This window comes from Artemia franciscana, chromosome 8 (assembly GCF_032884065.1).
Source record: "Artemia franciscana chromosome 8, ASM3288406v1, whole genome shotgun sequence".
NCBI classification, from domain to species: Eukaryota; Metazoa; Arthropoda; class Branchiopoda; order Anostraca; family Artemiidae; genus Artemia; species Artemia franciscana.
This window is the reverse complement of record NC_088870.1, coordinates 12,863,887-12,877,657: the sequence shown is the minus strand read 5'-3', so window position 1 is coordinate 12,877,657 and position 13,771 is coordinate 12,863,887. Positions and strand designations below refer to the sequence as shown.

Here is a 13,771-nt window from a genome sequence, read left to right as displayed (position 1 = left end):
ACAAGCTACAAACTTTGACCAGTGCTTACATATAGTAATGGTTATTGGGAAGTGTACAGGCGTTTTCAGGAGGATTTTTTGGTTGGGGGAGGGGTTGAGAAGAGGGGGATATACTGCGGGAATTTTCCATCGAGGAATTTGTCATGGGGGAAGAAAATTTCCATGAAGGGAGCGCATGATTTACTAGCATTATTAAAAAAAAATGAAAAAATAAATATGAAAAAGTTTTTTCAACTGGAAGCAAGGAGCAGCATTAAAACTTAAAACGAACAGAAATTATTACCAATATGAGGGGCTCACCTCCTCCCAATACCTCGCTCTTTACGCTAAAGTATTTTTAGTAATGTCAATTATTTATTCTATGGCTTTTGTGATTCAGGGGTCATTTTTAATGAATTGGGACAAAATTTAAGATTTAGTGTAAAGAGAGAGGTACTGACGAGGGGGCGAGCCCTCTCATATATGTAATAAAACATGAGAATAAAGCTCTTTACGTAAGCTAATTTATAAGTTACGTATATCTTTTGCTAATAAAAAGATTAGTATAAAAGTTCTAGTTGCCTTTTTGATTAACCAAAAAATTGGAGGGCAACTAGGCTTCCTCCCCCACTTTTTTTCTCAAAATCATTCGATCACAATTATGAGAAAGCCATTTAGCCCCCCAAAAAAATAAAAGTGCAAATTTCGTTTTAATTATTCCTCTACGGAGAGCCAAAATCAAAACATACATTGATTCAAAAACGTTCAGAAATTAAATAAAAAAACAAACAAGTTTTTTCAACTGAAAGCAAGGAGCGACATTAAAACTTAAAACGAACAGAAATTACTTCGTACAGGAAAGGGGCTGCTTCCTCATCAACGCCCCGCTCTTGACGCTAAAATTTTTTACTGTTTTAAAAAGAAGAGTTGAGAGAAAGAGTCAAACTTTAGCGTAAAGAGCGGGGCTTCGATGAGGAAGCAGCCCCTTTCATTGACGAATTAATTTCTGTTCGTTTTAAGTTTTAATGTCGCTCCTTACTTTCAGTTGAAAAAATTGTTTTATTTTTATTTAATCTACCTCAAGGCTGATCACTTTAGGCTTAATACCTTCCACCTCCAATTTCGATTCCAATACATATTCTTCGATCTTAGAAATCCTTTGATTAAATCCTTTAAAATTAACATTCAGCTCATTTAACGTAGTTGAATTTTCTTTAACAGTCTGTAAAACTAGACTCGAACTATCAGCTAGAGATTTCAATGAGATTCCTTCCATAGGACTGGATGTGAGAAAAAGCTCGTCAGATTTTTCCTTCTTCCTCTTTCCTCCTATTATACAAAATAGTAACTGAACTCCAAGAAAAAATAGACTGTAGAAATATAGTACCACATAAAACTCCTTTAATTACTCACTTTGCGTAATATAGGCATCTGAATCTATCCAAAAAAATTTCGACAGCAAATTAACCTTGCTGAACACTAAATGAACGGTCCGACGCAAAGTAGGAGTATTTACCTCGAATGCACTCTTGTTTTATCAAAACCTGGTGAGAGTAAATCCGGTTAAAGATATTCACTGACTGAATGCTATATGTGAACTGAATAAGGATTTGAACTAGTTATTGATAGCTTTGATCGGCTGACTTGAATTTAAGTATATGGTACCACCCAGAGGTAACTTTTTATTAATTTTGATTTTCGGAGGTATGACTGAACAGAAGATTATTTTGAACCCGGTATTAAATTTTGTATCAAGGTCGACGTTTGATGGACTATATATATATATATATATATATATATATATATATATATATATATATATATATATATATATATATATATATATATATATATATATATATATATATATGTTACCACTGATGTAGATATACACAATTTGAGTCACTATGACGAACTTTTTTCTTGAGATTTTGTTTCACTTTGTCCGGTCATGGTTGGCCAGTTTGGCTTTTCATCTTTTATTTATTAAGTAAGAACAAAGTAAATGTGCTAAGCTTATGTTTCTTACGCACTAGGCTTAGAACCTCTCACACTAGCCTTTACGTTTTTGAGCCTTTACGTTACAGTAAAATCTTAACTTTTAAAATAAAGTCTAAGTAAAGCAAAGTAAGACCTAAAGAAAGCTTTGTCCGTAATGTAGGCAATACCAAGTAGAATCGAGCTCTATGAAGAATTTTAAGCTACGTAAGTTTATGCTAGGTAATGGAAAATTGATACAGTACAAACAAAATGGAATTTATGGATGAGTGATTAAACAATTTAGAAAATGAGTTAATAAACATTTCATGGAGAGTCTTTAACGTTTACATTCCACATTTTTAGCCATTTACATCCACATTTTAATTTGGAATAGCTTGATTATTATGGTTTTAGATTTTGGCTGTGATGGTTTTATGAAATCTTACGTTAGCCTGGTGTTTATGATTATGCTGTAACATAATGTAACTTATCCACTTAGCGTGACAAGCTATGTACGTGGTATGAAATCAGCTTTAGCTATTTCCCTTTATCACTGCATAAATATGAATATTTTAAAAATATGAACTGCATTAAACAGCTTGAAATATTTTTACTGGCTTAGTCGAACTTTCTACTGCTTTTTAGTAAAAGTTTGTTTCCGTGACAAGAGTAACAACTTCCTTTTGAAACAAATGACCATTCTACGAATTTTCTACTATTCTCCCAACAGAAAAAGTAAATACCATAAAACGGTCGTTGCATAGGCCGAGGAAATGAAAATTTGGCTTAGCCAAGGTGAATGACAATTCGATTTTGAAATTCCAGGGTGCCAACTCAAGGAAATATAAGGAGGGGGAATTTGGCTTTTTTCCAAATTTTCTTCTAATGAAAATACCAAAAAGGCTTTCTCAAAATCTAAGGAGGGTTGTCTGAGAATTGAACCCGTCCCTAATTGACACCTTTGTCTAACAAGAAAAATGTTGTATCGTACCTTTCAAAGTACAAAGGCTTTCTTTGTGCAAATAGCTGATTTTTAGTAACGAAAAACAAACATATCCGTGGCAAAAATATATACAAAATTCCACGTTTTTGTATATAGGAGTTTAAAATCTTTACAGCAAGGCTCTCTTATATACTGAATCGAGACTGCGACAGTTTTTTAACTTTTGAAGGATAACATTAAACTTAATGAACTTTATACATTTCAAGTCAGCATAAAATATTCAACTCTTTTGATGTAAACATTGATATCAAAACTCGCCTGAGACTCTAAGCGGGCGTGTACATTAGGATAAAGGTCGCTCGTTCGCATTTGAGTATAAGCAAATTCAGTCCCCTGCTTTGCGTACAAGTCCAGTGGATATTGTCTGTCATGAGTCAAGTCAAAAATATCAATCATTTTCATTGCAATTCCAGTAGGCTTTCTCAGTAGGCAAAGCTCATATAATGAGAAGAATCTAAGTTTTCACACTTGATTCTTTATCACACTTCTACTTTTTAAAACAATAAAAAACTTTAGTGCACAGAACGAGGCGTTGAGGAGGGGACAACCCCGTTCATATACGGAATAATTTCTGTTCGTTTTAAGTTTTAATGTCGCTTCTTACTTGCAGTTAAAAAACTTGTTTTTTCAATTAATTAGGATAAAGGTCGCTCGTTCGCCTGTGAGTATATGCAAATTCAGTCCCCCTGTTTTACACCCAGTTTCAGTGGATATTGTCCGTCATGAGTCAGCTCAAAAATCTCAATCATCCTCATTGCAATTCCAGTAGGCTTTCTCGTCAGACAAAGCTCATATAATGAGAAGAATCTCAGTTGCCTAATTTTCTTTAAAGTCCTGAATTAAAATCTGTTGATTTGTTAATTAACATCAAGTTGCCATCAAGCCATGGCTAGTTGAAGAAAAAGCCAAGACAGAAAGTCTGAATGAGTGGTAAAGCTGGCATGACCCTTTTTCAGAATTATGTAAACATGATGTCCTTCTGGCTATATGGATACCTTTCTTAGTATTGATGTCTAAATCCACCATGCTATGAAGACAACCGAAAAATCAAACAGTTCGTGGTAACGAACTGTAGTAAGGAGCGACCCGGCTCAATAGTAACCGAAACTCAAAAAAATGGAATTTTGATACCAATAGTTACATCAAAAGAATTGCATTTTAATGCTCATTTTAAATATATAAGTTTCATCAAGATTAGTCTTACCCATCAAAAGTTACGAGCCTGAGAAAATTTGCCTCATTTTAGAAAATAGGGGGAAACACCCCTTAAAAGTCATACGATCTTAACGAAAATCACACCATCAGATTCAGCGTATCAGAGAATCTTATTGTAGAAGTTTCAAGCCCCTATCTACAAAAATGTGGAATTTCGCATTTTTTGCCAGAAGACAAATCACGGATGCGTGTTCATTTGTTTGTTTGTTTTTTTTTCCCAGGGGTGATCGTATCGACTCAGTGGTCCTAGAATGTTGCGAAAGGGCTCATTCTAACGGAAATTAAAATTTCTAGTGCCCTTTTTAAGTGACCAAAAATTTGGAGGGCACCTAGGCCCCCTCCGACGCTCATTTTCCCCAAAGTCACCGGATCAAAATTCTGAGATAGCCATTTTATTCATCATAGTCGAAAAACCTAATAACTATGTCTTTAGGGACGACTTACTCCCCCGCATTCCCCGTGGAAGGGGCTGCAAATTACAAACTTTAACCAGTGTTTACATATAGTAATGGTTACTGGGAAGTGTACAGACGTTTTCAGGGGGATTTTTTTGGTTTGGGGGGGGAGAGTTGAGGGGGGTACGTGGGAGGATACTGCCATGGAGGAACTCCTCATGGGGGAAGAGACTTTCAATGGAGGGGGCGCAGGATTTTCCAGCATTATCTAAAAAAACAATGAAAAAATAAATATGAAAAGTTTGTTCTACTGAAAGTGAGAAGCAGCATTAAAACTTAAAACGAACAGAAATTGTTACGTATATGAGGGGCTTACCTCCTCGTAATACTTCGGTCTTTACGCTAAAGTAATTTTAGTAATTTCAACTATTTATTCTACGACCTTTGTGATTCAGGGGTCATTCTTAAGGAATTGGGACAAAACTTAAGCTTTAATGTAAAGAGCAAGGTATCGACAAGGGGCGAGTCCCCTCATATAGGCAATAAAAACATGCGAATATAGAAGTTCGCCACATAATAAAGTAATCAAAAAATTGGAGGCAACTAAGCCTCCTCCCTCGCTCCTTTTTTCTCAAAATCTTCCGATTAAAACTATGAAAAAGCCATTTAGCCCAAAAAAATTAATATGCAAATTTCGTTTTAATTATTTATGTGCGGAGAGCCAAGATCAAAACATGCATTAATTCAAAAACGTCCAGAAATTAAACAAAAAAAAAGTTTTTTAAATGAAAGTAAGGAGCGAATTTAAAACTTAAAACGAACAGAAATTACTCCGTATATGAAAGGGGCTTTTCCTCCTCAACACCCCGTTCTTTACGCTAAAGTTTTTTTTACTGTTTTAAAATGTAGAGTTAAGAGAAAGAGCCAAACTTTACCCTAAAGAGCGGGGCGTTGAGGAGGAAAAGCCCCTTTCATATACGGAGTAATTTCTGTTCGTTTTAAGTTTTAATGTCGTTCCTTACTTTCATTTAAAAAAACTTGTTTTTTTGTTTAATAGCACATAAAAATGGAGTAACAATAAGAAAATAGACACGCAATTGTGCTCATCCTTCTCAAAACATTTCGTGATTTTGTAGATTTGAACTTGAAATATCTGCTTTGTAAAATTTAAATGTGCTGAACTGATGGCTAAATTATCATCGGAGTCTTACCCCCCCCCCTCTAGACAATATATTTCCCCTCTTTTTTACATTATGCAATCTTTTTATGAAAATATCTTTTGATGGGTAATTTCAAACTTTACAAGTTTTAAATGCATAAAACCAGCATAAATAGCGTATTTTCCATGAAAATATTATTATACTTCTGTTAATGGTTTCGACTACTGTTGACAAGAGTTGATCTTTACTTAACGCTCATTATAACAACCAATTTGATAAGGAAGACAAGCCACAGTTTGGATAAAAAATATTCCTGTATCTTTGCAACCCAACTGTACCAACTGTACCAACTGTAAAAAAGCCAAGACAGATTGTCCAATTAAGTGGGCAGCCCAGTCAAGGTTAATTTTACCCCTTTGATGGCTCAATCTGTATCAATGCAAAGTCAAACGTTTCTGGGCAGAAAATAGAAAATGAAGCCAAATTCTTAAACTTTTCTAATTTAAACCCTCACGAATAATCAGCACGCATAAAAAGTTTTAAACCGCATTTTCCGTTAAAACTATGAAGATCATATACATCATATTTGGTTTTGACTAGGATGGTTTATCGTCCTTTTGTAGTATAGGCAAAAGCCTATAATATATAATTTTTCTATAATCGAACTGAATTGGTTAAGATTTCATGGATAAACACATACCCCTCACCCACATTGTGGGCAAAGAGAACGGGCTAAAAATTTTATGTCCCATAGTTACTGGAATTGAATGCCAACAATGTTACATTCGAAACACGCGTGAAATAGTATTTTTAAATTACCATTCCGTAACGTTAGCAGTTTTACATAAGAATGTAAAACGATCTATAATTCGTCCTCTAAAAATAACTCACCAATCAGAGAAATGTTTAAATTTTTACAGGTACTACGTAAATCAGTAAAATAGGTATGTTTAGCCAATGTGGAACCACTGTAAGGTGTTCATTATTGTCAAAAAATGATGTTGCTATTGCATTCTGTTGAACAATTTTAAATTTGATGTTTCCAATTTATTGTTCAAAGAAACTCAGTGAACAGAACTATAGGGCGCGTAAAAGTATTTACCTACGGCAATAAAAAATAAGTCCTAATTTAAACTAAACAAACATCAAACCACTGATAAAAGAAACAAGGAAAGTCTTCCTTCCTCTCAATTCGATTCACTTCTCTTTCTTTACCATGGTAACGACACGGAAAGATTAATTGAACTCGAAACAAAAGGAAAAAAAAACATTGAGAAGGAAAAACAAGAAAATATAAATCTTCATTTTTCTCCTTTTGTTCTGACACCCACGGTAAATAACATTGCATTTTTATTAAATCCATTAGCAGTAGTCTTCGATTTGAAATTAGTGGTAAGCTTCAGAACACAATGATTTTTATCTCCTATAGGTTTTAGAAAGGAGGTTGTCAAAGACTTGAGTGATCCGCGGCCCATTCTTCTTCAAAGTTTTTCCTTTTCGCGCGTTTTTTATAGTATATAAAGTCAATAGATCCCTTAACAATAAGTTATCTCCCCTCCCACGAGATCGAATTCAAACTGTTCCACATAAGTTTTAAACTGACTCCTGCTGAGTTTCTAGCTCTCATCTCAAATTACACTAAGCACCATTTACATGGGACGAAAAGGACACTTAATTCCATTTCAAGTTAGTTGGCCGCTGTCTTCCCAGATAGTATAGGTTCTCACCTTACTATGTTAGATGACTCCTTATATCCACAGCCTCTAACAGAGCTCCTATTACAGAGATCTCAGAAACTAGAATGAAACTACTTTTTCAAACTCGAGATTCTCGGGAGTAACAGTAAGATTTCCAGCCATACTGAAGGCGAATCAATAGGATGTGCTCATCCAGTCAATTCAGATGATCGGAAGTGGCCTAGATTTATTGTCTCCGATATTAAATTGAACTTCAGTATCTCCAAGTGGAAAACAAGTCATTAAATCTGTTTTTCGGAGTAGGAAGGCAAGCCTAATAGGTCAGAAAAACACTAAGTCAGTATAATATACTTACTTTCTAAGACTATTTACCATAAAAATTATACCACAAAAACAGTGCTAGGGATACTTGTGAAACAAGTCATAATAGCAGGATGAAAGAACACTGGGAACTTAAGAGTGGAAATTGTACTAGTGTCAAGATGAAACATCACCAGCGTCACCTAACGTTTGGCAGCACTTTAACTACAGGATCCTGCGTACTTATCGGTTCAGATACCCTAAAATGCAGAGCAGGGTAAAGGAAGCTGAGTTCTGTCTCCAGTAGGCTTGACAGCTTAATGTCAACTATTCTACTTAACCTGCCAAGATTTCCCCAAGCCCTTTATGCAGAATAGACTTCGATTTGAAAAAGTTTTGAAAATAAAAAATACTGATTATTTAACCCTTGCCTAGAAAAATCAGCTTTTATACATCTGTATTACAGATTAGTTATACCTATCAAATTTGCCACTTTTTTAATGAAGTCACCAGACTCACACTTGCAAATAGCACACGTATTTCTGATCTATATCTACTCATGTTAAATTGCCCAAGGTGTAAATCAAATAAATTTATCCTTCTCTTTGAGCTGGACTATGAGCAATACTTCAAAGAAACAAAACATCTCCAACTTCGTGAGCTGTGATTTATGTATTTTTTTTTCTAGGAATATATCAAGTTCAAAGATACACATTACAATTTTCAAGCACATCAGCCAGCATTAAACCCAAGAAAGGGGGCTTTTGGTGTCGGTCCTGTGAGACCGCGAAATTTTTATGAAGTCCCAATAATCTTTTTATAACTGTCGTACAAGTCGTCCTATTTACAGTTCCGAAAGCAGTTTTACTATTCCAGGGAGAAACCCCCCCGGAAAAATCTCGCGCATGTGCAATACATCAAGATGTTTTGACTATAGCCTATATTCAGTTTTTACTCATATCACTCAAACGAGCGGCTGAACACAAATATTTGACAATTTTGAAAAAGAGCCTGAAACCTTCTAAACATGACATCAAATCGGGATAAAGGTATACCGTTGAAACTGTCGTCTTAGAAAATCCCTCACTGGAGGTTTACTGGCCCTCATCGTAAAAAAGTGGAAAATCACATTTTTTGCAAGGGTAGCAGTAATGGGTCTCCGTTTTCTATGTTTCCCCAGCCAGTGCTAGTAGGTTACGGGAAGATTGTAGAGAGATGGTGAGTCGATTATCTATGTAAGGTAAGGTAAAGGATACGGCATTAGACTTTACAGTCCCTACCAGCGGTGCTGATCTCCGTTTCTTGGCCCTTCAGCCAGGAAGTGCAATGGGGGGAAAAAAGAGCATGCCCCTTCAACATGACATGACGTCAAACCAAAATAAGAAACCCAGCATTGAAATCACCATCGTCGTAAGTCTTCGGCTAGAAATTCACTGTCTCCCACCTTGAAAAGAAAGATAATAGTATCATGCAAGGGAAACACTGACTGGTCCTGTTTTTTTTTTTTCTGAAGCGCTACCACGCTACTGGAAGGTCGTATACATCGCCATGGGCTCAATTCTTTTGCTTGCTTCTTACAGATATCCAGGAATGAGCCATCCTAGTCAACTTTCCTGATTTACCTTCATGAGCTTGTATTTTTCAGATGTCCCAAACCGATTAGTACGGTTCTAAGAATTGTTAGCTAATAGGTTTCTTTACCCAAACAGAAAGAAGGGTTGGTCAGCCCCAAGTTTGGAGAGAAGCATCAAGTTACTATATTTTCAGAGGGTAGTCATTTCTCATACAATCCCATCTCTGACCATATTTGCACCTAGAGATTTCGCCGCATTTTGTTTGCGGTTTGTACCCTGTATTTTAGAAATACTTTATTTTATACATTTTTGTCGCCAAAAGTGAAGATTCTACTATTCTATTGGTACAATGGCCCAACTACTTCTGGCAGTCTTGATGCAACGCTCCTTTTCTAACTAGAGAGTATTGTAACAAAACTAAATATATAAACAAAAATTTGTATTTATCAGATTTAACTAGTCTTTGCATTATAAATGTGTTCCAGCCCCCACACCCGATACTTGAATACAGCTCAAGACTAAATCCAACAGTTGAGTTACGAGATCCAAAAATTGACAATGCAGCTATATAGTCAAACATTGATGAAGAATCCGTGACAGCTTATTTCTCAGTTAGCAAATTCTTTTGTTGGTTTCTCAAAAATATTTTTAGGCAATAGCTCCGGAGAGCAGCAACGATGACTATATTTGCCCTAATTTGTATTTTTTTTTTTTTTTTTTACATTTCCCGTCGGATTAATACTATGCTGATAATTACTTACTTGTATTTGTGGCGGTAATCATGCGTTTCTATTATACATAGCACCAACGATCTTCCAGACTTGTTTGATTCATGTAGTTCGGTCTACAGCCAGCTGCTCTGCAAGTGGGAGCCATTGAATTGTCCATCTTTATTCGAACTTTCTCACCCCATCCCCCCCCCACAGGCATAAGATCTGATTTGGCCGCGTTCCAGTATCACCAGTTATTCTGTTTTCCATCTTGGCGCCTCTTCCATGAGCTGAGGTGCTCAGCTAGAAGAATTCGGCAAGGCAAGTGCTCTTGCTGGCTTTCGTAGGATATGGCCAATCCATTTAAGTCGGCGTTCTTTGATCACGAAGACAACGTTTCTCCTGATGCTGCACATTCGTCGTATATATACGTTTGATATGTGGTCACATGGATGTATGTTGAAGATAATGTCTGATAATTTTTAGCTAACTTTTTTGTTTCGATGCACTAACAGAAAAATTCTAGCTAACATTATTAGTTGGTAGTTAATGCCTAAAGTTAACAATTTAGTGGGTTTAATACCCCTCCCCCATCAATATTCAGTGTCAAGACAAGTCCCGTCTCGTTCACTTTTATTTCACTGAACCTGCAACAACACTGATATCTAATTATACATAGTATACACAGAATGTCCCAGGCGCTCGGCACGCGACAGCCTTGTATATATGTGGTTCTAGAATAACGCATTAGATAAATTATCATCGTAGGATTACATGCTTCTTTTCTGAGCAGCGCTAAAATTACAAGTATCTTCATTTCATCGGAATTTTGATTACTTTGCGAATACTTGCTATTCGATTGATCATGCTCATTGTCTTATGTCCTTTAACCGAATATTTTGTCATGCATCATTTTCGTTAGTAATTCCTTCTGATCCTCATTGTCATTATTCCTTGAAGCGCAAATTTTGGTGTGCGTTATTTTCGTTTACGGTTCGTTGTGATTCTCGCTATTGATACTCAAGCCGCAAATTACGCTAGGTGGTATTTTCGTTTGCAATTCGATGTGATCTCGTTTTTACTTATTTCGTTGACCATCGTTTTCATTTGTGATTTGTGGTAAAGCTCCTAAAATAACGCATTTCCTCATTCCATTTTGATTACTTTGCGAATACTTCTTATTCGATTCATCATGCTCATTGTCACATGTGCTCTAACCCCAGATTTTGTTATGCATTATTTTTCTTAAAAATCCTTGTGATTTTCGCTGTCACTTGTCTCACATCCGCAGATTCTATTTTACATCATTTTCGTTTTCGGTAGGCTATCGTAACCGTTGTCGTAAGTCTTCTAAGCGCAAATTTAATTGTCCATTACTTTTATTAGCGATTCTTTATGATTCTCTCTGTTCCATTGCACATACCCTCTGAAATATCTAAATTACGTATTAGCATAATTATTGTGGTTAGCTCTAAGTGGTGGCAAATAGTCCTCTCTAGCTGGACTATCGTATCAAATTAGAATTTGTAAAGTTAATTCAAGAAAATAAGAACAAAACACCATTCGTCCATGAAATCCTTTAATTTGTCATTAAAATTCAAAATATCCAAGCGATCTCAGTGTAGGGCATTAAAAAATATATAGCTACAGAAACATAATAAGGTGCTACTAATATATGCATAGCGAATCAAAAATATGCTAAAACTAATGTGCTGTTGAAATTATGACTGCGCTAGAAGCCATAGTCCTAATTGGCACGAATGGCTTAGTGTCTGAAACACCCCCACAACCACTCAAAAGGAGTAGGAGAGACTACATAGGCACCCACCCAAATTTCAGGTTTCTTTCGATAGTTTGTTGCTTTCTCCATTGAATTGGCCTATTTTTGTACCATTTTGCCAGTCTGAGGCAACCCAAAGTCTGAGGGCAACCCCCACCTATGACATTAACGGGAAACAAAGGACGCAGTGATGTGCAAACGATGACCTTCCGTTGTTAGAAAAATAGGCAAGTAATATAGAAAATCGGATAAAGTATAGAGAGAACTTCTAAAAAGCACACGACGGCATTTAGTTTTATTTTTAAAGAATATATTTTTGAATAAAAAACTTAAGAGTCAACCCAATATTTTGAGGAACAGATTGACTTGAAAATTTAATTGGGTTTGATTAGATTCATTTGAAAAGAAAAGCAGGTTTTGTTAATTTTAAAAAACAATAACCATTTTTGAACAAAAAAAGAAATTAGAAAATCGGGAATAAATAGCGGGATTCCCCGTCCCCAGAAAGTCGCCTGAACCTAGATAATTTGAAATTATTTTGACTTATAGTAAATATTGAAAATTTCTGCAACAGTTTCTTTAGGACAATCTTTCTATCTCCAAGTAAATACGAGACCTGTGTTTATCACAAATTACATGCATCTATTGATTTGTTCATGCCCATTGTCAAATCAAATATCGTATAAATGCCTCTATTTAAAATATATTCCACGTGATCCAGGGCTGAACACACTTCACATATTTAAGACAAATAGAGCATAAAACTAATTTTTTGCTTTTTTTAGCTTTACCATAGTTTTGACTCGCCCTGCAAAACAAAAAAAAAATAATAAAAATAGAAAAGATTCAGTCCAGTGTTGCCAACATATCTGGTTCGAGTACTGAAGGCATTCATTCCGATCAGGCCTGAATCTGCTTTTTTAAGCTTACAACTTTCGTGGTAAGTTGGCAGTACAGTCACGTAAAGTGACTGTAGGCCTTATCCAAGGCCTACACATGAGAAGTCAAATCACAAAATGCGGGTGTTAACTAGATTGGTTTTTCTTGAATCCGTTGCTGTTGTCTGGTACTTTTGGGCTTCTCGTCACAACAACACCATTGGCAGGAGTTTTCAGGATTTCCACTTTTGGATAAGACCTGAAAAATCAAGAAATCACCATTTAGATCATCAGTGTTCTTTTCTTAAACAAAATTACAACCTCCTTGTATTAGTAGTAATGCATCCACGGTTTTCATGGGAGCCCTATTCCTTCGAATCCCGATACAGACATTTTTTTAACATTTCTTCAAGACGCAGGAGTTTGCTACGTCATAGGGAAGGTTTTCAGGTGATTTTTACGTAATAGAGTTTGCTTACTCTCGGTTGTTATGTAATAGTTTCTTTGATTCTTTAAAAAACCTATCAGATCCCGCCAAATCAGGATTTCTTTGGTTGTTATAACTAAAAATCTACGAGGGCTAAGAGCAAACCTACGAGACCACGCCAAATCAGAATTTCCTTGGATGTTACGTCATAGGGTTTGCTTGTTAAATAATAGAGTTTTGATTGTTAAAAACCTTCAGGAGCAATCCAAATCAAGATTTCGTTGGATGTTATGTTTAAAAACCTACGAGGGCCAGGGAAAAACCTTCAGGGCCCGCTAGTGGGGAACCTTCAAGACACCGGACCCTACAGAGCAACTCCACCAGCCCCCTAGAGTCCAATTGTAACGATTGCCCTAACAACCTATTCCAATGGGGCCTCTAGCGGCCAGTTCCACTGCAGCCCTAGCATCCAATTTCACCGGACCCCTAGCCAAATAACCGGCGCCATTACATCCCATTTTTTTGGAGGGAAGTCTTAACATCCAATTCTATTGGTGCCCTAACATACAATTTTATTGATCCCCCAAACTAAACACCGGGGAAAATAGCATCCAATTTCATCGGAGCCCTAGCATATAAATTTTAAAAAGCCATATTCGCGATAATGCCTGGT

General features: G+C 36.0%; 2 protein-coding genes across 6 annotated transcripts in view; both read right to left on the bottom strand.

Annotated features, from left to right (window-relative positions):
• LOC136030000 (uncharacterized) overlaps positions 1 to 7,575 on the bottom strand; it is a 169,334-nt gene extending 161,759 nt beyond the window's left edge. The window contains exon 1 of one of the 5 annotated variants that reach the window (XM_065708602.1): positions 7,460 to 7,575. The gene's annotated coding sequence lies outside the window, so the exon portion shown is untranslated. Of the gene's footprint in view, positions 1 to 1,392; positions 1,571 to 6,834; positions 6,852 to 7,459 lie in introns of those variants that run through there. The other 4 variants (XM_065708607.1, XM_065708606.1, XM_065708605.1 and 1 more) reach the window with 4 other exon arrangements.
• Positions 7,576 to 11,575: 4,000 nt separating this feature from the next.
• LOC136029999 (SUZ RNA-binding domain-containing-like) overlaps positions 11,576 to 13,771 on the bottom strand; it is a 96,402-nt gene continuing 94,206 nt past the window's right edge. The window contains exon 6 of the mRNA XM_065708601.1: positions 11,576 to 12,930. Coding sequence (XP_065564673.1) covers positions 12,819 to 12,930 — 112 coding nt within the window. The 3' untranslated portion in view covers positions 11,576 to 12,818. The remainder of the gene's footprint in view (positions 12,931 to 13,771) is intronic.